General features: G+C 42.3%; 1 protein-coding gene across 2 annotated transcripts in view; it reads right to left on the reverse strand.

The window, feature by feature from the left end:
* The window catches only part of ST8SIA5 (ST8 alpha-N-acetyl-neuraminide alpha-2,8-sialyltransferase 5), a 48,329-nt gene that overhangs the window by 13,773 nt on the left and 9,141 nt on the right, over positions 1-25,415 (reverse strand). Inside the window, exons 2-5 of one of the 2 annotated variants that reach the window (XM_054652372.2) lie at positions 18,395-18,502; positions 6,892-6,984; positions 4,385-4,471; positions 488-632 (exon numbers count right to left, since the gene is read on the reverse strand). In XM_054652372.2, the coding sequence (XP_054508347.1) occupies positions 488-632; positions 4,385-4,471; positions 6,892-6,984; positions 18,395-18,502 (433 nt within the window). The remainder of the gene's footprint in view (positions 1-487; positions 633-4,384; positions 4,472-6,891; positions 6,985-18,394; positions 18,503-25,415) is intronic. The other variant, XM_054652374.2, reaches the window with a different exon arrangement.

The following is a 25,415-nucleotide window of genomic DNA, read 5'->3' on the forward strand; positions in this document are numbered from 1 at the left end:
ATAAGTATAAAAATAGTCATTGTGAATAGGAATTATAAAATAATCCCCCCAAAAAGAAAATCAGACCTACCCTCAAATGTTGGATTTACTATATGTGAATATTATACTTTGAAAGAGTTCTGATAAATCAGTGTCTCTTTTATTTAGCTTTCTATTTTCATTATCCACTTTACTCCTAAGTCAGCAATATTCTGCAGGAAATTACATACATATGTGTGTATATATGTATATATATATATATGTGTGTGTGTGTGTGTGTGTGTGTGTGTGTATATATACATATATATATATATATGGATGAATGTGTATATATATATTTTGCAGATAACCCCAGAAAACAGAATAATCATCTCTAAAATATCATATTAAAAAAAAAAAAAGCAGTGAATTCTGTAGAAATGTCAAACAAGTGCTAAATGCTTGGCTATAGGACAGTGCCTAATGCAGCAAGTACAGTGAAGCTGATCCTGCAAATGGGTAAAGGCACCTTTGGAAACATTTTGAAGATTTCTTGGTTGATATGAAAGATTCCACTCGTGTCCACTTCATATTTCAATTTAGTTCCCAAGGGAGTATTTTTCTGGGTGGTGAACAGAAAGGATGGGGCATTGCAACACCTTGACAGAGTAGACCTGTGAAATGAAAAAGAAATAAGATCAAGGAGCTGATGGCATAACATAGGATTTGCAATTGCTGTTACTCCTAACAAGGTATTTTTCACCAAAAAGAAATTTTTTAGCTCTGGGATGGGTAAAATGGTGGTTTGCTGGATTTTCATTCAGAAAACTTCAGATTTGGAGAAATTTTCTTAGATTGAGAAAACTGTGGCAAAACAAAAAGAAAAGAGAGTAAATTAGATACCTATACTTGTCTCTTCTAGGCTGTGGGGAATTCATGTGCAAGTTATGCCCTGCTCTAGTCCCAGAGATGAACTTCTGCCTCCCATATCCTGGCAAAACCACATCAGTGAATTAGTCCCTCTCTGCTTTAGACATCTTCACCATTTCATGAAGTATACACTCATCACTGGGCAGGAAATGTAGGAGTTCAAGAGTCCCTCTGGAGACATGGAAATGTGGCAGGGCAGTATTTAAACACAGCAATACCCAAAGACACTGCCCCACTTGACAGACTGCTGTGGAGCACAGCACACTTTGGCTACAACAAAAAAAACCTTCAAAAATCTTAATTTTGCCCTTAGCCTCGCACATGTGTGCATCAGGAAGGTGATGTGGCCCTGACAGATTGGTGCCAGGCAAACTGGTCATGCCTAAAAATCAAAAATCTCAGACTAATGACCAAAATTTTTTTTTGCATAAAATCCCAAACGTGGGATTCAGAGTAAGAGAGAAAAAACATTCAGCTCTGATCCCTTTGCTGTGTTTCACATTGTAGAAACCTACAACACCAAAAATATTTCTCTGTCTACTCTTAAGTATCCTAACCCCCAAGAGAGCACTAACTTTAACCCTCATTCATATAAAAAGTTTCCTGGACTTCAAAATAGACTAAAATCTACAAAAGTGTAGAATAAATTATAGAAATTAGTGTATCACTTAGTAAAAAATTTAAGTTTTAAAATTTTTAGTATGTTGTAGATGGAAGCAAAATAAAAAATACAAAGTGTCATCCTAAGTTTCTCTTCATGCTTTTCTTCCTTCTTTTTGTAAGTTTAAGTAACATTTTGTAATTAGACAAAAAAAAAAATCCACGTTACAAACTTTTTAGAATCAGTTATTAAGTTAAAAGAAAAAAAATAATCTAAGTGTAAATTCTTAATTAAATATTTAATCTTAAAAAACCATATAACAAAAGATTGTGAACCATTTTCTGCCTTCTAATAAAAAGCTGCCAAACTCACAGTAATGAATCTGTTTTACTAATTAAAAAAAATAAGCACTTAAATCCAAACATAAACTACCATCTCAAATACCTTCAATCCAAACCCAAAAAAACCAACAACCAATACCCCAAAAACTAAACCCCCCCCCAAACATGAAATGTAGATGGGAAAAGCAGCTTTGTGAATAAGATTCCCTTTTCCACCTCCCATCCTGCCCTGGATGCTTTTCTTCTTTCCCTGGTGGCACTGGAAGCCCTGGCTTTTGCCCACCCTTATTCCAGAGATGGTTTATTTCCCAGTCAATGTGTTTGATACCTTTAGCAAAAAATACATGTCATGGCAAATGTACGAGCATGAAGGCAAAGCCAGATGGCTCTCAAATAACCCAGATTAAATGCCTTGCCTCTGGGGTGTGTGGCCTCATATTCTCAGTTGGAAGAATAAGCCTGTCTTCTTTATGGGCTTTATTACAAGCACCAGAAAGCAAATAGAGAATTATGCAAACATTTCAGTGATGTCCAATTACTCTCATATACTTGACTCATGCAGGATGGCACAAAATGACCATCAGATCAAGGCAGCAAATGAGACTGAAAAAGTCAATGAATAATGTCTAACAGCAAAAACAATTACAAACAGATTCAAGGAATTGAATTGTTATAGTTGGGATATGAGAAAAACCTCTTAATTGGCTGCTCCTTAAGGAATTGGAAGAGATGTTTTTCCTTAATGTCCAGCTGGTTTTCCAGAGGCACAGTCCTTTTTGTGAATGCCTGATATCTGATGGAAGAAGATTTTCAAGGAAACTGCTTTCCTTAGTCTCTACGTACAAACTTTATTGTGATTTTTGCCCTTCATCCCTCTCTGCTGCTCAAGTATCTGCCATTTAAAGCTGCTGGATTCTCCCCATCTCACATGGTGGGACTGGACTGGCAAAGCTCAAAATCCCACAGCTTGCAGGGTTACACATTTCATCCTCCTCCTAAACAGCCTCCAAACTCAGAGACCCTGGTTTGCTTTTAAGGGACAGCAGCTTCCCCACAAACTCGCACACTGATGTCTCTGCCCCACTGAACACAGATGAAATAGGCTTTACACATTTTTTTTTCCTTTTCAATTACAAGCACTACTGTTGTCCTGAAACCATCTGACAGAGATTATGTTTACATCTGGGTGCCAGTGAGGGTTCCTGGAGCAGTGATATATCAGTCAGGCAGGTAGAAGCAGTGACAGGAGTCCTTCATCTCTTTTTTCTCTCAGTGCACAGGGTGGAGAGGGGTTCTTTGTTTAATGTGCTGGTGTTGGTGGCCTGAGATAGACTGATGGTCCTCCTGGTGGTCTTTGGAAACTCCTTTCTCATTGCTCCCACCTCTGCTCTGGCCTCCAAAGCTCAAAGGGGTCCTTTCCATACCTCAAAGTGCTGCTTTCTCTCTGGGCACAATTATTACTCCTCTCACTCCAGCTGTTTTTAAAATAATGAGCTGCAATCCTGAATGACTCTCCTCTTCAAAACAGGTTCTGATAATTGCCTACCAAGTAATTTCCAGGAAAAGTGCAGGGGAAAAGAAAAATCAAACAAAAACCAAACACCTAAAAAAATTTAGGTGTGGAGATCACATTGGAGAAACTGTTATGAGTCTGAGACTAACAATGTTATTTTTAAAGATGTCAATGACTAACTCAGCACATGCATTCTCACACTCTCTCATTAACTCCTGACAGCTATTTCCTGGAATCATGCAAGAGAATTTGGATAAAGCTGGGGGCCTTATTACAAACAACATCTCTGAATTGTACCAGTGACTTGCAGACTTCAGTCTACAGCACTTACCCTGAAATAGCTTGTTTTCTCAAAACCTACTGAAATATGGCACTGGAATATATCAATATATAACATTCAAAAAACTGGCTTCAATCCACTGTTGCCTTCACAAGACCAGTTCCAAAACTGTGTCTTGAAAGGAGGACCCTCAGCAGAGAAGTTACAGGAAGAAAGACAGAACACTACAGAAATTAACTGAGAGGTCTCTGAAGACCAGAAAAAATATGTAGATAATCTGTGAGTAATAGCTGAGAAGCCATTATAAAAAAAACAAACAACCAGAGAAAGTCATAACCAAGGTCTGACTAAAACCAAGGTACCTAAAACACCCAGAAGAAATCAAGTTTGAGTATTTTGTAGGCCAAATTTGCAGTATCACCAGTGATATTACCATTCCAAGCCAGACAATTAGGCTGACGTGATAGGTGCAGCCATTAAATCTCATGTCCATCCTCACTGATGCCCAAATAACACCTGGAAGTCTTTCCCACATCAAATTCCTTGCCTTTCCTGGAGGACTTTTCCACATGCCAGAAATCTTATTGCTGAGTTGTTTTTTTTTAAAGCAGGGGGAAAAGTCCACATTTATTCAAAAGGATGGTATTCCAAATGTTGTCACGCTTACTCTTGGTATCCATGTGAAATTTCGATCTCTGCAAGAAGCTAAACACAAACCAAAGTAAATTTTACCCAGTCTCATTAATTTGAGACATTCTTACTTGAATAAATTGGCTTCTGTGACATTCATCTCCCATTTGCACATCTGTAGGCTCTTCCATCTGTCAAACAATTCAGTTTGTTTCACCCTAAAATATAAAAAAAAGAAAAATTAAGTTTATTACAAGGGCTTAATTTCCTAAAACAGCTGCAGATAGAATACCATACAAATTGATGGGACAAATCAGCCAGTCTCAACAGAACAAAATTTATAATTTTTCTTCCTTTTTCTGCTCAGACATAGCCACTCCAAGCCCAGTGCATGCAAGAATTGATGTTTGGGACTGATTTCTTCTCCCTGATAGGCTTTCTCTGTTTTTTTTCAGGATCAAAAAATGCAATATTGAGCAAGAAGCAGCTACTCTGCCAAAATCTGCTGGGAAGCAAATGAGTTTCAATCAGCTGGGTTTTGGGAAAAAGGTGCAGCCAGCAGAAGGGCCCAGGAGGGGGATATTGGAAAAGGGGATTAATTTGGCCAACTAAAGCTGCATTTTGGTGAGGTTAACTTGACCTGTGAGATCCTACAGCACAACACTGTGGGTAAATTTATTTTATGAACAATTTATAAGCTCACATGTAGGGATAAGAGTCTGTGATGGTAAGGGGAAATGAAAAGCTCATTACATAAGGATCTCTACCTCCTCCTCTGCTAATCAGTACACCTGTAGTCACATAAAAAAAACAAAACAAAACAAAAAAACCCCCAAAAAAACCTCACTCCTATTTCAACTAAGCTGGTACAGGATGACTCATTTTTTGATGATATCACCAATTCCAAGAAATTCCACATTGAAGTTCGCACATATTCTGGTACGTTTGGACAACAGAGATAATGAAGGCTTTGCAAATATCTAGAGGTAGGAAGCAACTGTATAATCTGGCTAAGAAATTTGGAAGTCTGTGATTTCTGCTAGATTGATAGGTCTTAATGAGTTCTTTTCAGACTTGAGGGCTTTGAATGTTTGAATAAAGCATAGACTTTTAAGATAATTATATATTTAATGTGAGTAGAACCGAGCATTTCCCAGGCTGAGGAAGTTGCAGGAAGGAATTAGGTCATATTGTACTTTCTGTAGCCCACCAGAGCACATTAACTTGGAAATCTTCCATTACCATAAGGGCTGACGTGGGAAACATAGCACATTTGAATCAAGAACATCAGAAGAGACCAGCAGAGTAAAAGAGTTTAATGTCAAATGGTGTCTACTGTAGAATTTAGGGTAGCTCGTATCTAGCTGAGCAGGACTCCACTATCTTCCTTGGGCCCCTGAGTAAGAGGAAGAAAAATGAGGAATTCTCTGTGCATGGAAAAAGAAAAAAAAACAAATCAGAGCTCCTGATCTTCAGCAGAACATTGGAGAAGTGTGACATTCTCACCCCTCCTTTTTATTTTTAAGCGCTGCGAGTCAGCAAGCCGTGCAAAGTGTGTTACTCGTGTACCCTTCATCCAGTGCAGGAGGCAAGGACATAACCTACATTTTGCTGTGCACAGAGTCAGTCAGGGAGGCACGCTCAGATTCGTGCAGACCTGGAGCAAAAAACTGTATTTTCTGTAGCCCTGGCTGCTCAATGTTATGGACGTGTGGAGCTGCACTTTGAACTGACATTCCCAGTGCACTTTTCAGGCCCTGTGCATTGCCTGCAATATTAATAAACCATTTGCTTTAGATGTGGTGAGGGATCAGGCATAAGTTAAGCACCTAAACACAGTGAAATGCTGAAAAATGCAAAAAGGCAACACTAAAATTGCCCAGCTGTGCACTGTCGTACTGGCAAACTCACTTTTTTCACTCAGTTCCTTCGCTGTGGCTTCATACATACATCTCATTCAACTGATTGGTTTCCTGACATACTTATTGGACCACAAAACACAATTTAGAGGTATTTTATTGTTTCCCAGAATCATGTTTTCTTACCTTTTCACTGAGGGGTTTTGAGTTGTGAAACTCTGCTGTTAGAAAAGGCCAGAAATACAAACGGGCTCAGAAAATATCCAAACAAATTAATAGAAAGGTCTGTTGTCCATTCTGACTACTCTGTTCTGGACTCCTTCTACCAGTCCACAAGTCCCCATGCCAATATTTATTATCAGGAAGGGCTGAACATTTTCTTTCTTTCTCAGCCTTCACTACTGGCCACTGTCAATGAAAGAGCCTTAAGCTAGACACGTGCATGAGTCAGTCTGGCTGTTCTTACCCTTCAATTACTGAAAATATGATATTACAAACACTGTGTTATATTCTCAACAACAATTGTGGGCCTGACCAAAATGTCTCAATGTATGGGAAAAGCTTCCTTGCTCTATAAATGGAACTCAGATCAAATCCAAACACTGCTTGCACAGGTAAGAGAAGGCTAGAGATCCCTTCTGAGATCCCTGTTGATGTCACCTCTGGAGCCTTTTGGCATGTAATTGTAAGATACCATTCCATCGTGCCCCAGAAGTAACACTTTTAGCAATGATTTTATTGCTAAGTACTTCTACTTTTTACATTTAGCTCATACTTACATAGACAAGACCTTCACCTCAATGATGTCCTGCCTTAATTCCAGGCATTTTGTAGAGTTGTACTCCAAAGGCCCTTCATAAAACTCAAAATACCTGAGGAAGGACAAGAAAAGATATCATAAATAAGGTTTAGGCTAGAATAATTATCTTGCACATCAACAGAATTTTGCTGAAAGTTGTCATTTATGATTTTTTCCTAACTTGAGGCTGACTGCCTGGCCCATAGGCAGCTTGTTGCTTCACAGGAAAGCACAGATGTCCCTGCTGGTCCTAGAACAGTCTCCCATGCCCAGTTTGTCCATTCCTACAGGAGATCATCAATCCTGAAGCAACAACAAGGACCAGCTCCCTTTTCTAGCAGTCAGCACTTGGCAGCTGGAACTGAAAGTCAGGGCAAAAGCACTGATCATTTAAGGGACACTGTTCCCATCTTTGGGGTGCCTGACTGTGCTGGGTTGGAAAAAACAGTACCAGAAAAGTGCTAGAGGTTGTATTCCATCTGTGGAGGCTATTCCATAGCTCCTGAGCAACTGAGCTTTTCACTGGGATTTACTCTTTTGGTCTGTTTAGAAGTGAACAGAAAGAGGGATTATATTCTGGGGAAAAAAATTAAGAACAAAAGGATTTGAATGATCAGACACAGCACAAATAAGAGTGATATTCTTGATTAAAATACAGACAGAAATATTTACTTTACTGGCTAATTTCTTTACCTTAGTCACTGGGCTGAAGGGGAAGAATACCACAATGGTAGCTACTCATGCTTAGGGAAAAGAAAAAGCCCAGGCTGGCAAATGAACTCAATGAGTCTGCATTGAAATGACAAACAAGATTTTGGGTTTAAACCAAGCTCTGCATTAGTTTCACTCCTAATCATTAGAAGTCTCTATTAAAACCTAATTCCTAAGACCTGCACATACCCATGAAACACTTGAGAGGACAATGTAAAACTAAGAGAAGGTGACCTGGAGGAGCAGGTATTATGAACAAGACTAGAGAAAGCTCTTTTGATGGATCCCTTAAAATCCTGGAATTCATGAGGCTGTAACTCCAAGAACTCATTTTTGAATCTTCAATGAGAAATATAAAGATAAGATTTGTGGAAAAGCTCCATTCAAGCCATCACTGGAAATGGAATATTTGAGGTTTGTGTCAATGCAAAATAATATCAAAATTAATGTTTGACCCATGTGTAACTGGAAAAAGTCCAAGAGCCTCCCAAAACAATTTGCTTTCAAGAGGGAATATTTCTGTCCTGTCAAGTGCTGCTTTAGAAAGTGTCTCCTTCACCTCTCCCTGAGGTTTTCACCACCTCAGCTTTGTCAAACACCAAACCAAACATTTCTGTGATCCAGTGAGAGGCTCAAACCTTGAGACTGAAAGGAGGAAACCCATTCTTAAAAGCAGGCAGGAGAACAAAAAAATTCCTAATAAAGAAGTCAGAAGAACCCAATAGCTCAAAAAATGTGGCTATTTGTAAATATGTTTGTATGGCCTTCAAGGCAAAAAATGTGTATTTTTATAAGTTTTGTAGAAGAAAATATGTTATTAAAGTATTCCAAGATCAGTAAGAACTCTATGAAAAGACAGTTGAAGGGACACCTAACATGAATCTTTGCCTGGGTTCTCACCAAAAGGCTCACGCTCTCCTTCCAGCTGAGTTATTCACCTGGACATCCAGCATTTGCTAAGGAGCAGCTGAAATCCACTGCCCTGGCACATCTCCCATGGCTTGCCTTGTTGAGCTGGAGCTGAGCAACTTGTGGAAGAGGCTTCAACTGGATCTGGATTAAGAGCCCACCTGCTTGCACCAGGCCAAAGCCCTGCATGGATGTACCCCAGATCAACTTCCCCAAACTGAACCAAAATCTCTCTTTAGACAGCACCATAGAATTTCTTACAGTTCACAGAAAATTCACAGAATTTTCCAGGGCTGAAGGAGTACCCTCTGGCTGCCAGTACAGACAACATTTTAATCCTCTGAAATAATCGTTTTTCTGACTGTCTTTTTCAGAATCAATGCTTTTCTTTGGTTCTTTGAGTAAGGCAATGCTGGCACCCTGGACGTGCAGGTTCTACGCAGTGACACAGGGCAGGTACACACCCCCACACAGCACTGAGCACCTCACACACCCCTCCTGCTTCTCAGGGTGTGCAGGAATGAGCAATGCCCATCAGCCTCATCCTCACCTGCCTCCCAACACTTCATTTCAGTGCCTTGAATGTGCCTCAGGACAGATAAGCAGAGCAAAAATCTAGATTAACATTTATTTTTATCTTTCCTGTGCACTTCTGGCTGTGCTGCTAGGTTAGAGCGCAGCAGCTCAGATGTTGAACAGCACATGCTGTCACGTGGGAGCACCACAGCACAGGAAAGCTGCCTTCAGCCTGTGGCACTGGAGTCAAAGATGTCATTTTATGGAATGGAGATGAAATTTCCTGTGTCCCAGCCATTCCCTTTGATCGTTGCCTGTTTACTCAATCCACAAACCAAAAATAGAAATGAAAAAGGATGTGTTACCACAGCAGCAGAAGGTTAAGAAGGAAATGATTGGGTCAAAAATAAACCACTTCTGGATCTGAAAGGAAATCAATCCATGAGGCAACACTGTGTTTCTAGCAGAGCTATTCCATGAGCCTATAGATTGAAAAAGCACAGTCCTGCAAGCCTCTACTCTCACAACAGCTTCAGCTTTCCCCACAGAGCCACTGGGAGCATTGAATTCAGCATTTAGTACCCCATGGAAGTGCAGAGGGAGGATCCATGGGATGGGCTGGATGACACATGGCTGATGGGACATGTGCAGCAAAGGCAGGGGACACCAATGGCAGAGTCATTCTGCACAGAGAGGGGAGAAAATGCTGCTGGCCATGGGGTCAGTTTGACTGAAGTGAGCTCAGTGATGCCAGGATATTGAATAAACATCCTTTGGGCTGCCCTTCCTCAGCCTGAACCTCACTGGAGCAGACAGACAGCCACTGAACCCTCCTTAGTTGTAATGCTATGGATGCTTCTGCACATCAGCTGCACATAACAATGGTGCTGCAACAGCATTGGGAATTTTTCAAGACAGTGGCTGGTCAATAGACTCAGGAAAAAAAGTTTCTCTCTTTCTCCCAGGAGTATTCATGCTTTTTATTTGCTTCACAGTGATTCCTCCTGCTGCAGATATTAGAGGATATTAGCAGAGGCTGTTCCCTGGAGCCCTGGACAACCTCTTCCCACAGAAGTGCTTCACATTGTGCTTTCCTAGAGTGCAGCTTTTGCACAACACCAGGCCCTAGCACAAGGGGCATGGGTTCCCTCCACCTCCAGAGATGTCCTTTAAACCCACGTCCTCATCTTGCAAGGGTCTGGACCTGCAGGGAGTGTTTGGAGATCAGGCCCCCACACTTCCCCAGAGGAAGCATCAGTCTCACCCACTCCCTGGTCTCTGAGAGCTCTTCCTGCTTATTAACTCCCACTCCAAAACATGTAGTTCCCTGTGAATGAAGATACATTTGCCTGTCAGAAAGCTTAATTAGCATAAATGGAAACTGTCCTCCCCATCATCCTCCTCAGTCTGATCTCCAGCTAAGAAACAAGGATGTAGTTCAGTTTATTTTGATTTATGTTCTGGATTAGTGACAAGTGACAAACCTGACTATACTACTTACTCCTTTTGCTGCAGAAAAGGTCTGTGCTTTGGCTTTACAAGAATGACAGTCAAGCTTTATTATCCATAAAACAGAGTTGATCTGTCACCGCCATAATGTCCTCTCCCTGCATTTTTCCACTGCCCCTGACGAAACATAAATAACTTCTATCCCTTTAAAGGTCACAAGTCTACAGGAAAACCAATACAAGAATTCATGATTCTTTACCTTAAGAACACAACTGCGAATGAATTACAACAAACAGCTCAGTTGCACGTAGGATTGTGCTTTCCCAGGGCACTGGGTGCTACACACCACTCACTGCTCTGCGTCTGCTCACGTCAGTTGTAGCTTTCAAACCCACAACACTTTTCCAGGGTCAAATCCTGTGCCTGAACACCACACAAGCTGCAAGTGCTCAGAGGGCACTGGTTTTTTACAGCCCACTGCACTGAGTACCCAGGAATTAGATGCTATTCACTCTGTAATTTTCCATTTTTGACTGACTGAACCTTTCTTCTTTTCTTACCTTCATGTCCCCCATTGCAACCTCACCTCCAGCTGAGCTGCCTACTGAGCTTGCCAGTGAGAGACACATTTGGTTTCTCAGTACATCAGCTAACACTTAGGTCTTTGATCATCTGCAGTTGGGCTGCTCCTGCTTTGATCAGAAGTAAGCTTTTCTTGATCACACTACACGAATTAAAAAGCCTGAGACTTCAATCCTGCCTTCAAGTGACGCTTGGGTTGAGACACTGAGTTGTCTGATATACTGAACAAAGGTTTAAAAGTATAATTTACTGCAATGGTCAGGCATCTTTTAAGCAGAATCATTTTCTGAAGCCGCCTTCCCATTCATTCTGCTCACTCCTGGAGTGCCAGTTCTCAACACTGCTTGCAGTGAGGCTGCAGCACTTGCACGGCAAGACCACAGAGCATGGCAGGAAGGATTCCACCTACCCTGCAGGAAAAACAAAGATCTTTCCAAAAATATACATTATCCAGTGACTAAGAAATGAGAATAAATGAACCAAGCCCCGCAGGCTTCTACTAAATGCTTATTAAGAGTGCTGTCCAATTAGCAGTGCCTGTGTTCATCAGTACGGGCAGATCCATGGACAACCTTGGGTCGAGATTCACCTTCCTTACTCAGGAACGTCCCAAGTGTGCCAGAGCACACATTCCCCAAAGCACAGGGGACTCACATCATCTGGCAAGGCCCCCATGGAACCTTCAGGTCCCTGGAACAAAAATACTGCTGGGGTGGAGCGTATCACAGCTCTAGAGGCCCTGGACAGTTCATCTGGAATAGAGCACAGTAAGAGTTGACTTCATCAGAGCCCATTGTGAGAGACCAAATCCCTCTGGCCTTTACTTCTCTTAATGCTTCTATGTGACAACATCAACACCTACAAGATTTGGTCAAAAGGTTTAAGGGCTTTACATCAATTCAGGGGTTTTTCTCCCTTAATAAAAGCATCCTACCACTTTGCATGGCCTGTTCTCCCAAGATTATTTTGTCCCATTGGAAAGGGATGATCCCTGTTCAGCAGGTAAAGAAACTGATGCAGATGTGGCAAGAGAAGCAGCAATCTGCGGTACTCTTGGATGAATTCAAACTTCAACAGGACTGTGACACAAAAAAAAAAAGAAAAGAAAAATCACATTGCTGCTTGTGCTGTTTCTGCTATTTGAGGGCCTGAGTCGACTTGTCCACAACAGGATGGTGCTTGAAAGGATGAACTGAGAGAGGAAGAGCTGTGGGCTCAACCGAGGAGACTGGAGAAGCAGCAGGATTCTTTTACACAGCTTCATGAAACTATTTGATTGTCTTATCCTTGGGCACAACAAATATTAAAAAAGATGGTTCACATTCCTACTGCCTACCATGTGCTGATGGAAACGTTACTGGCAATACTGGTTTAAACCCTGTACCATCTTCATCTCTAATGCATTAGATGTCTAACTGATCATGAACTTTTAGTATGTGTCTGTAGGTGGGAGCAAAATATGCCACCATGAGCTGTGGCATGTAAAAATATTAAAATATAAGCAAGATAAAATGGTCATTTATCTCTGCATGCATCGTGTAGTGATAGCTCTTCTGAATTACTGCATCCACCTCTGACATTTCATCTTTGGGGGTTTGAGACACTGGTGAGAGTTGCAAAAGGACCTGCAGAAATTTTCTGGATTCTAAAATATTATGAGAGGCGTGTGAAGCTTAATCTAAACATATGGTGACTGAATAAGGAGATACTGCACCAGGAAGCAATTACCAGTGGCAGGAAGGTTTTCAATACAGTATAGAAGGAAAAATAGTATTCAATGCCTGGAAGCTAAAGATATAAATGGCATGTTTAGTTCAAGATTGTCTGTCTTTCTAGAAGAATCAGAGTAACTAAAATTCAGGATCTAGAATTCTTGTACAGAGGCTAAGGTTTTCCAGGAAATTCTCGTAGCTGAGGTTAAAAGCTATAGATTCATGAACTCACTGACCATTCACTTAGGATATTTTGAGATGTTTGGTCTTACAGAGTTGTAAGCTTTCCTGGGGTTTCATAATAGATGATTTTAGATAGGTCCATCCATCAAGACAAGGACCAAGATATTGTGCCTGTTTTCCAAATTAAAATTTTTGCTTTCAAAAAACCAAAAGTGCTTCCATGGACCAGACATCTATCCATAAGTTTGATCTTCATCAGAGGAGGAGTGGCTTTTATATTTCTGTCCTTGAAAGGCTGTTCATGTATATCTCACTGAACATCCCCAGAAAAGTAGAAACTACACAGTTTTTTTCTAATCAGAGGTGCTCCTTTTCTGGATTCTTTTTCTGACCATGACTCCATAGGTATCCTACACATCTGAGCAGTCAAGATGATGGTTGTGATGCCCTGAGGATGTATTTTTCATCACAACCATGGAAGCTCCTGGCAAACTGTCACTGGCTGCTCACTGCCATTCTTATTATGATCTCCCATCTCATCTCCAAGTCTCCACTTGGAATTGCTTGGCTCTGCTGCTCATTACCTCATTAGCAATGTGAATTGACCAAACACCCACTCCAGCCAAAGGCATGTTGTTCCCTTCCCATCTGTCCACTGATTTGGGACACAAGCCTTTCTCTCCACGGTTTCAGCCCAGCACAGCACCAGAGTAAGTTGCAAAACACAGCTCCACTGCAGCAGTCGTGGGTGTAGCAGCAGGAGCTCCAGCAGAAACAGCCCTAAATGGCACAGCCAAGTCCAGGCTGCCTCCTGCTTCTCCCTGGAGATAAGCCCACCTTGCAGTCCATCAACACCACCACCCCCTGTGCTTCCCAGGTCCTCTCTGAACCAGGCTGACGCCCATCCTCGTTTAGAGGTGCTCCCACTGTGCAGTGTGTGTGCATGATTCACTGGAGATTGCATTGGATTTGAGTTTCAGGGACATGTTGGTGCTTCTTGTCTTTTGCCTGTATCAAACCAATGCTGTCTCCTGACAAGCAGCAGTGGAGTGTGCTGCAGGAAGCTCTATTTTCCCAAATTCTTTCCAAAGCTCTCAGATTCTTAATAAACTGGTGCTTGGCTGTTTTAATCAAGCCCTTTCCCATGATGTTGTTATCCATATGACCACCCACCTAGAAGATATAGCAACATTCATGACAACCCTTATGCATCAATGACATCTTAAACCCCACATTTTAGCTTATTGCAAGCAACTGCCTTTTTTTTTTCTTGTGGTTTTTAGATTTTAGGATCCTTGTATGAGCAATGTGAGTTAAGCAAAATCCTAAGTCCTTACATTCATTCTTGTGAAACATGTATTTGACAAATCAAATTGATTCTACTTTTTATTCTGTAGCCAGTGGGGACAAGACAAAGCTTCAGATTTGTCATGCTAGAGAATTCAGTGTACAGATTGACAGGACTTAAAGTAAGATCTCCTCTCACCCACCAAAGGCTTCTGTGGTTTCATCACAAAAGCTCTACATTGAATCTTATCTGCAGCTCCAGTAGACTGAAGGGAACACCATAAACCAACTCATATGGCAGATAAGTCATCCTGTCATTAAAGCAGCTTCTTGCCAGTGAAAAATTACTTAAGCATGAAGACTCACAATTCCAGTAAGTTGGAAAACAATATCAAAAGGAGAGCAGAAGAATCAGAGCTCTGGGAAGAGGTTGTGTCTATCACTTGTCATAACCAGCACCAGATAAAACCCTTTATCTGATTCTCCACAGGGATACTGTAAGGTTTAACGATGCTTAGCACAAAATAAAATGCAAAAGATAGAAATATGAGTAATGGGTGATGCACAAGAATCAAAAATAAGCCAGTGTTCAACAACTGGTTGTTCTTACATTTGTGTGGGAGTCCTCCTTTGGTTCAAATCCCTATGGATTTTGGGGAGCTCCTGTGCTTCACTTTTAGTGCAATACAACACACTTTTACTTCTTGTTAATAATCACTATTTCCTTGCCACCTAGAAGGCCTTCAGCAACATAATCTGAATTGAAATGAAGGCTCTGGTGCTCAAAAAGGCCCAGCAAATTGGGATCTGTCAAGTGCCTGCCCTGAGCAGTGTTAGGTGACACAAAGAGGATCCACACTCTTGGTTGCACCACATACATGACACAAGATTTTATTTCCATTAACTGCTTCTACACAGTCTGAAGAACTGTCTTTAAGCACTGAGATGAAAACCTGGGTTAGCTGAGTTACCCCAGCACAGCAGAGCTGCCAGAGCAGGGCTCAACTTGAGAAATATGTTTGATTTTGGACCTCAGCCATCAGAGGCTGGAGCCCCTCTGCTCTGGAGCCAGCCTGGCACAGCTGGGGCTGCTCAGCTGCACAAGAGAAGGCTCCAGGGACACCTCAGAGCCCCTGCCAGGGCCTCCAGGGGCTCCAGCAGAGCTGCCCAGGGACTGGGGACAAGGCCTGCAGGGACAGCAGCCAGGCAATGGCTCCCAGTGCCAGAGGGCAGGCACAGATTTTGGGCTCTTGGCAATTAGGAATTGCTGGCTGGGAGGGTGGGCAGGCCCTGGCCCAGGGTGCCCAGAGCAGCTGGGGCTGCCCCTGGATCCCTGGCAGTGTCCCAGGCCAGGCTGGATGGGGCTTGGAGCAATCAAGGATAGTGGAAGGTGTCCCTGCCCATGGCAGGGGGTGGCATTGGATGAGCTTTAATGTCCCTTCCAAACTATTGTATGATTCTATCTAAGAAGTGCCTCAATGTTTACTGAAATCACATAACACAATAATATTCATCTCTTTCTTAGTCATTTTCATGTAGTGTTTAATCTTCACTGCTCACTGGTTTTTCTAAGGCCACCATTCTCATTAAGTTTGGCTGACTTGCAATTCTAATGTACTCATTCTTTCTGCATGCCTTTGCTTTGGCATCTAAACCTTCACTCCTACAGGATGAGTTGTCAGCATCTCTACACCCTGTATTAAGTTATGTAATTAAAAGATAAAGAGTAGTTCTAGAATATGTTCAAGTTGATACCACACATGCATGAATAAACATATGTCTCTATGTATATAAATGGTACAAGTTAATGGAAATCATATTCACATCTATTTCAATTAATATCTTTAAACACAAAACCTTCTACAAGAAGGTGGTGGCACAGCAAACTGCAGAGCTATGCAGTGAAAGGTATTCTGTGTGTTTATGCTGACATACAATTATTTTTGTGCACTTCAGACATCTCTCCGGAGTCCTGTAAATATATACAAATAAAATCAGTTCTGTGAACTGTAGTCTGCAAGTTTTCCATTCAGTGGAAAGAATTATTCATTAAAGGAAGACTTGTTTTCATTTTATGACAACAGCATAAAGTTGAGTGTCAGATTAAGACTCTCAGGAGATGTCTGGTGACAACACAGTCAGAAAGGTGATCAAATGTAAATAGTAAACAATTTTGACACAGCTCTGCAGTAGTCACCACACAGTCTCATCTCCACACTTACACAGTACTTTTTTTTATTTTCTTGTATTCCCAGGTTCCATACAAAAAGATAAATAATATCTCTAACACACTTAGGTGTGAAATATGTTGCAGGTAGACTTATCCCTGACTGAAAAGCTTTCAGCTCCACTGTCAGTAACACAGAACCACAGAATGTCTTGAGATGGAAGAGACCCATAAGATTACCCAGTCCAGCTCCTGCCCTGCACAGACCCCCAGCAATCTCACCCTGTGCATCCCTGGCAGTGCTGCCCAAAGGCTCCTGGAGCTCTGGCAGCCTCGGGGCTGTGCCCATTCCCTGGGGAACCTGGGCAGTGGAGATACAGTCACTGACATATCACATAACACAGGCTCTGAAACACACTTTTTTTCTTCATTGATATTATAACTTTTCCCATTTATATCTAGCTTGTGTGGTTTGTTTGTGTAAAAACCACTTGCACCTTGAACCTCTTTGTCTTTGAAGAGGCTGAAGAGACTGAGAGCAGCACTGTGGCTCAGCCCCTCACGACTGTGTTTTGTATTCAAAGCTTTTGGTTCCCAGTCATGCAATCAATGATGGTTCAATTGCCTCTGTCAAAGGTGTCTAGAGGAGGAAATCTATATTTGTTTATTTTCTCATGACTTCAAGATGATGTGTGTCTTTGTGTCACACTGAGTTCTTTCATACGCCAAGTGCCGAAACTGAAGGCTTTGTAAATACAGACTATATATGCAGATACTGAAAAGGCAACAAGAGAGGAAGATAGATACACACACCAACACATATACACATGAATCCTTTTCCCCCCTGCTCTAGGAGAAAAACTGCAGTGGAGGCTGGTTGCTCTTATAAAGATCCTTTACAAAGCCAACCAGCAGAGCAGCAGGAAGCACTCGTACAGGATCACATTACAGCAAGAGCCTGAACAGGAACTGCAGCATTGCTGTGATTCAGTGACAGGATGATTTCTGGCAGGTTAGACTCTGCAACTTCTGCTTGCCTTTGAAGTGCTATCAGCTCCACAGCTGCAGTGGTGTATGGTTACAAAATGATGATATTTAAAATAAAATGGGCAATTTACCCAGTGTTTTGTTTATACACAAGTACTAAGTGTAAGGTTCTTTTAATTGTTTTTACTTTTTTCTTCATTTTACAGCTCTTTCTAAGATTTCCCTGCTGCTTATTGAACTTGATGCTACACATGACTCAGGATTTTTAATTACTCCTGTAATTGGTGTTCCAGGAAGAGAGCCCAAATATCCACCCTATGCTTGTGCCTGGATTTGTGCAGATGGCCTGGGATAGCTGTGGAGTTCTTTAGGCACAACTGCTGCCAGTTTTCTGACTCTGCTCATGACCCTGCAGACACCTGAGCCCATGTCAAACCAGGAAGTACAAAGAGTGCAGCAGCACATCAGTGCTTCTCATGTTGCCAAATACTGTAAACAAAGGCAATACTCCAGCCTTATCTTGACAGAACACTTTTCCCCTAGGCCCTGAAAAGAATTTAAGTTAAACTATGTTTTCATGGAATACATGTTTTATTCTGAAGACCACATTCCCCAGTGTGCTCTGTATGCACCAATGCTCTCATGTTGGGACATTCTCTGCCGAAGTCCCATTCTCCCATACTGCCACACCTTCACACACAGCATTGGTAGGGAAACAGGAGAGGCCAGGACATAGAAGCCACCCTCCTGCAGACTTCATGGATGCTTATGGCATATTCCAAAATGTCCCCAGGGCTTGCAAGGGGGAAACAGTGCTTGGTGATCCCTGACATCTTCTGCACTGTGGGGAGCAGTGCCAAGCAGCCAAAGCACACTGCAGATCTCATTTTTCATACAGCCTGTGCTCACATTTGTGGTTCACACAAGGAGAGAGAGAGAGAGAGAGAGATCTCCACAGCCATTCCCTCGGGTGTTGGTACCTGGTGCCTGTGTCACTGCCACTCTTCACTGCTCCGTCATCCGTGAAATTAAAGGTGCCGGTCCAATTTGCCAATTCCTCTCCATTCTGCCAGCTAAACTGCAGCCCTCTAGCAAGAAAATGAGGCAGTTGATATTTGATATCATTCATTAGGTCAAGTCTATCAGCATGAGTTCTCATGTCCTATTTCTTAACATACACATGTGACTATGACATATTCATCAAAAACAATTAAAAGATACCAAGCACAACAAGATATCACCTTACTAGGGTAAACAAATAATTTTTACTTCCCACAGACTCTGCAAGTCCTTGGATGAAAACAATACCAGGCTCCCCATACAAATTTGAAGGCCAGTAGTTATCTGTGCTCATAAACACATATCTATGAGGAGGTAGAAATTTCTTTCTCCAAAAGACAAGGGCAAAAAGTTGGAGATAGGGGAACCACAGGGCCAAAGAAGTAAAAGCTACAAACTTCAGTTTTGCATCTACAGTAGTTGCTAAATGTGTTGGGCACTGGGTTCTTCCTCTGATTTGCTGGCTCTGCTAGCAAAGGATGTGTCATTTGATGATGTCTCTAAAGTCATAATACAGTGCTTATTTTGCCTGTTTGGTAAGATGGCATTTTTTTAAAGCCAATGCATAAACACAATCATCACAAGTCCCTGTTTTCCAAACTTTCACAGATTTGTTCCAACCCTCATGATGCCTGCAGTCTTCTGGAAACTACACCAATAGCAGGGTAGAAATTTAAAAATGCTAAGGAAATATTTGACAACACAAGTCAAAAGCCTTCTCTTATCTCAGAAGCCAACAAAAAAGGATCTTGCAGATTGTTATTTTTAAACTTCTCCTTTTTAACCCTATTTCATTATTTCAGAAGCCTGGCAAGCTGAGTTGTGAACATTTGGTGCTGCCAATACTGAAAGTTAACTTCCCAGTTGGGCTGTGTGGGGACAGCCAGGAAGCAATCTGCCAGCAGGCTTTGTCCAAAAGAAAGGGCATCCAGGACCCCGATAGCTTTGCTGGTCACCAGGCTTACGACAAGGGCTGCTGAATCTCTCTGGCCACATCCATCCTCTAGTCTAATTGGAGCAATTATCAGCACAGGGAATTAAGAAGGAAAAACATGGGGTGTTAAAATATGCCCAGTGGAATCTCATGAGGTTTAACACGGCCAAGTGCTGGAGCTGCACCTGGGCCAGGGCAGCCCCTGGGATCAACCCAGGCTGGGGCTGAGCAGAGGGAGCAGCCCTGGGAGAAGGAGCTGGGGGTGCTGTGGGTGAGAGCTGGACCTGCCCCAGCCTGAACCCCCTGCCCTGGGCTGAGCCCCAGCGTGGGCAGCAGGGCAGGGGGGATCCTGCCCCTGTGCCCCTGGGCTCAGGTGAGAGCCCACCTGCAGAGCTGCCCCAGCCCTGGCTCCAGCAGCACAAGGAGCTGGAGCTGCTGCAGCCAGTGCAGAGGAGGCCACGGAGCTGCTGCCAGGGCTGGAGCCCCTCTGCTCTGGAGCCAGCCTGGCACAGCTGGGGCTGCTCAGCTGCACAAGAGAAGGCTCCAGGGACACCTCAGAGCCCCTGCCAGGGCCTCCAGGGGCTCCAGCAGAGCTGCCCAGGGACTGGGGACAAGGCCTGCAGGGACAGCAGCCAGGCAATGGCTCCCACTGCCAGAGGGCAGGCACAGATTTTGGGCTCTTGGCAATTAGGAATTGCTGGCTGGGAGGGTGGGCAGGCCCTGGCCCAGGGTGCCCAGAGCAGCTGTGGCTGCCCCTGGATCCCTGGCAGTGCCCAAGGCCAGGCTGGATGGGGCTTGGAGCAGCCTGGGACAGTGGAACCTCTCCCTGCCCATGGCAGGGGGTGGCACTGGATGTGGCTAAAGTTTCCTTCCTGCCCAAACCACCCTGTGATTCCATGATTCATACCAAAGTGTGAATACATTATGCTATAATGGCCATTGGGTAGTGCAGTGCTCTGGATTGCCAGGCTGCCCCATAACTCGTGTGTTGCTCTGGCAACTTTTAGTCAGCTGACCTGCCCAAGGTACAGTTTATGAGTGGAATATTGATGTGAAGAAAGCATAAGAAAATTACTTGGACACCTTCGCTTTGAGGCTTGGTGAAATAAATGCTTGTGGTTCTCTCCCAGATACCACAGTCTAGCACATTTTTTACCACTCTGTAACTGGTGTAGAAACATGGTTTCTTTAAAAATATATCTTTGTAAAACACAATTATGTATATGGCCTTAAAAATATCTTTTAATTATTTAAGGCATCACAGAAATATACATTGGGAGAGAGGGTAGAAGTGTGGGAAAACCAAGCTGGAATTGTGCCTTTTTATTGGATTTAAATTCTCTATTTGGGACTTCGATATTTGCTTGCAATCTGAAATAGAGAGCATTAATCCAGATAAATGGCTGGTGTTGGTGTCTCCTCCAGAGGTGAACTCTCCTACAGCACAGCCAATAAAATGATTAAATGAAGAATTGAAACATGCAGTAAAGTCCTTTCCCCATCCTTTCTGCATGTAGCAGCTGAAAGGAAATCTAAGTAAATGTTCCAAGGTGGAGCGGGGTGAATCTGTCCATCACGCAAAACAAATTGTAAAATCACTTTTTAATGCCCTGCTTTCATCAAGCTGGTATCAGGGAAGGGCATGCACTGCAGCAGAGGCACCAAGTGTAAAGGACATTCACATTTTGGGTAAGATCCAAGGGGAGATTGCAAGACTAACCCTGAGGAATGGCAGATATGTCTTATGATGACCAGCTTGGTATAGTTAGCTTTGAAGTGGCAGGGTGGGGATCTAATGGAGGTACAAAAATATCCAGTGAGGGTTCTAGGGATGACACTTCTCTGTGGCTAAGGACAAAGTACAGAGCTTTGAGCTGAGCTTAGGGTCAGATTAAAGTTAAGTGTCCAGCCCTGAGCCAGCCAGACCACACAGAGCTCTTCTTCCAACAGGTACTCCAGGGATTAACAGAATACAGACATAAATACACAAAACACCCCACCAAAGAAATTTTGCACAGTTTATAGGGCTGTGTGTCTCACTGTGAGTCTGCAAGACTAAGACCAAGCTGCTGCTCTGCATTTTTTGCAGAGGTGGTACAATAAATCTCTTTCTCACAGTAAGAACTACTTCCATAAAAAATGGTTTGTAGTATTAGGACTGAGTAGGAACCAAGGATGAGACATTTAAAAACACTGCATTAATTCTGTTTCTGACAGGATTACTGAGAGCTTTACCATTGATTTCAATCAGCCTTGAGTTGGGAGAATATAATTTTTGAAATACAAAATTTTCTAATCCTCTCAGGTTTGAGTTGTAAGCATCCGTAAAAAATTGTTTGGCCAAATGTGCAAACAGCCTGAGAAAACAGAAAAGAGACTTGAACCATTTCATCAGTGTATTTCTTTGGCATTCTATTTCAGTAAAATTCTACCATGTTCACTCTCAGCAGTAACTGCATTTAAACAGGTAAACAAATTAAGGTTTCTGTGAATCAGAATCGCAATATAAAAGCACACAGAGGACAGAAGCACAGAAAAGGAAGAGAAAAAGCATCAGAGCAAAAGGGAGGGTAAGGAAAGATTAAAAGAAGGTGAGGAAAGCTGATGAAATGACTGAGACATCGAGGTCTACTATGTAATTTACATAGCTCATGTCAGACAGTTGAAACAAAAAAAAACAGAAAAAAGGGAGAAAAGGAACAAAGAAAAAAATAAACAAATTTAGAAAGAAAAAAAATAAAGAAAGAAAAGCCAATTTGAAGCCTGGAATCATTGCCAATGATTGTCGAGTGGAACTTTGCCATTTGCTCAATTTGCCCTAATATAACAACTTCTAAAATTGGGATGTGTCCCCAACGTGTGATGCTGATGATGGCAAGGAAAGAATTCATAAAAGGTGTAATAACCAGAAACCCTGTCAGTGCAGAGATGCTTCATTTTGCCCATGAATGTAAGCACATTGTCCATCAAGGAAGATGTACGTCAGTTATGGATACCATTAATCACAAGACTTATCCCAAACAAATAAAAGTATGAGCAATGCTCTGCCTTGCGTTGCAGAAACTCCGTGAGGTTGGATGCCTTAGCAACAGAGGCCTTGAGTTTCAGGTAAATGTCAGAGCAATATTTTGATCCTAATTGGTAACTGTAAGTGTTGAATCAGTGTGTGGTCAAATAAACATCGGTGTAAAGTAATAATAGGAGGAGGGGGTAAAAAGCCAGCAAATTAACAAAGCAGCAGTGACTCTGAAGGGCTTGTCAAAACCGGCTGTCAGGAAGCAGCAGGAAGCAAAGACTGAAAGCCTGTTGCTGCAATCCAAACAAAAAACAACTCCTACACAAGCAGAGGTTTTAATAGCAGAGGATGTCAGATAATTATGAGGATTTTGAACTACAAGGCAAGAATGAGCAAGTGGATGAATTGCAGAGGGAAGCTTTGCACCCGTGCTGCTGTCACACTGAGATCCCTCCTTAGTGGTGCCTATTGTCCTTCTGAAAAGGAAAGGAAAGGTGAAAACCTACTTCAGACCAGAAAGCAAGGTGTATAAAAGAGAGCTGCTGAAAGAAGGAGATCCAAAAGTCTCCAAGCACAGCTGAGGGTCATGTCTGGGCTCTACCCAGAGAGTGGGCAGTGACCGTGTGTGCAGCAGAGCCTGCTCAGGAGAGATCCATGTGCTTCCCAAGCACAGGAGCAGCTTGGGGCTGGTGGCTAAATGACACAGTCATCAGCACCTCTGGGTGACAGGGACTGCCTGGCAGTGGGGCCATCACCTGCCACTCCAACCACAATTATTCCCCAAATGCCACCAGTTCATCCCATTTAATCCCAGGCAGCAGGCGACTTCCACTCATCTCTAAAAGGTGACAGCTACAACTATCCTCATTTGGCATCTACCACAGGCAGGCTAAATCCAAGCCCAAGCAAAAACCAGGCAGAAATGAATGTTATTTTATAATGGTGAAGCTAAGCCAAAACCTGACTCAGCTTTGCTGGCCTACACAGATGGGCAAAGAAGGAGAAGCAGAGGAAGGGAAGGAAGATATGGATGTCCCCAAGAACAAGGCAAATTATTTGTCTTTCTGAGCTCCCTCTATTATTTGTCTTCACTTCTCCTGCTCTTGCCTTCCAGCAGTTCTCACATGCTTTCTTCATATGCCCTCTCCCTTACAAAGAGGCAACTAGGAGGTGACAGGAAATCCAGGTTTTGTGACTCCGGCTCCTGTTGAAGTTATTAGCAAATAGTACATTCATTAATTCCATATATATCATTAATAATTTTATAATCCTGTTTCTGCTAGAAGCCATATGCACTTCTCAGATATAGAAGCTATATCCAGTCCCTGTCCTGATTACCAACAGCCTAGGCCATGTAAAGGCTTCCTAAAGTCACTGGAAAATCACTTTCACTGTACCTCAGTTTCCCTGTTTTGTAATTCTTGTACCCTTGACGGGGAGGAACTGAAGACTTTAGTGTTAAATGATCACTGCTCTCTTTGAAAATGGAAAGTGGTGCCCTTAGCCTATTAGCAGGGGTGTCACAGAGGTGTTGGAAAGTCAGATGGTTAATCTTGCCAGAGATCCAGTTCCTTCTTTCCGCAAAATAAGGAAACTATGACTCACTGTGTCCACGGGGTGTACGGAAAATAAAACTAAAGCCGTGGTATGCATGAGTGACCTGCAGATGAGAGTGATTGGAAGCACTCACTAAAATGGATCAGGGAGTTAGAAGAGCTTGGGTGAGGGGAGTATCAGGAGTCTCCAGCGTGACAGACTGCTGCACAGGTGAAGAGAAGCACAGCAGCCGGCAGAGACAGCAGCAAGAAGAAGTTTGGAGCAAAACCAAGGATCCCTTTTCATTTCTGCACAAGCCAGAAAAAGCAAGATTATTTACACTGCACTTGAAAAGACATCAGAGGGGCCCAAAAGGAGTAAAGGACTAAAGTTACCATAGTGAACAGTGAGACACTGGGATCAAACCCAGCCCAGCAGTGCCCAGTCAGACCAGTGCCCAGCCTGTGCTCAAAACCCCTTTCCTGACAAAAGGGCCAGACTTAGTCCCTGAAGACAACAAAGCCAGGTGACAAGAACAAGGCAATTGCTTACTTGAATAGTTAAATATAACTTTAAACACCCCAATCAATTTTGAAATAAATACGTAAGGCACAACAACTTAAAAGATGCAGCACAGAGGAAAGAAAGAAAGAGAGAGAGAGAGAGAAGGAGAGAGAAAAAGAGAGAGAGAAAGTGAGAAAGAGAGAGAAAGAAAGAAAGAAAGAAAGAAAGAAAGAAAGAAAGAAAGAAAGAAAGAAAGAAAGAAAGAAAGAAAGAAAGAAAGAAAGAAAGAAAGAAAGAAAGAGAGAGAGAGAGAGAAAGAAAGAAAGAAAGAAAGAAAGAAAGAAAGAGAGAGAGAGAGAGAGAGAAAGAAAGAAAGAAAGAAAGAAAGAAAGAAAGAAAGAAAGAAAGAAAGAAAGAAAGAAAGAAAGAAAGAAAGAAAGAAAGAAAGAAAGAAAGAAAGAAAGAAAGAAAGAAAGAAAGAAAGAAAGAAAGAAAGAAAGAAAGAAAGAAAGAAAGAAAGAAAGAAAGAAAGAAAGAAAGAAAGAAAGAAAGAAAGAAAGAAAGAAAGAAAGAAAGAAAGAAAGAAAGAAAGAAAAAGATCTGCCTGCAGCAGTTCAGGTCCAATTCACCTGTGCTGTGCCAGGTAATACCTGTAATGCCAGGAAAATACTATGTGTGTGCTGGCCTCTTTCAGTCCAGAATCCAGGTCCATAACCCTGCCAGGCAAGGCACAAATAAATAAAACATTCCTGGGGCCATCTCAAGGACTGAGCAATACGCTCTCCTTCTTATGTGAGTCCATTAAAAAATTCATATTTTTCAGTGGAAGAAGCGTTGAATCTGACTAGCCAAGTTTGGAGAAATACTTATTTCTCCAGAGAAATTAACAAAATGTAAGTTTTAGTCCTGATACAAGCACTTACATTCTTCTGCTCGCTGCTTTAATAGAGAT

Source organism: Agelaius phoeniceus, chromosome Z (assembly GCF_051311805.1).
Source record: "Agelaius phoeniceus isolate bAgePho1 chromosome Z, bAgePho1.hap1, whole genome shotgun sequence".
Lineage (NCBI taxonomy): Eukaryota > Metazoa > Chordata > Aves > Passeriformes > Icteridae > Agelaius > Agelaius phoeniceus.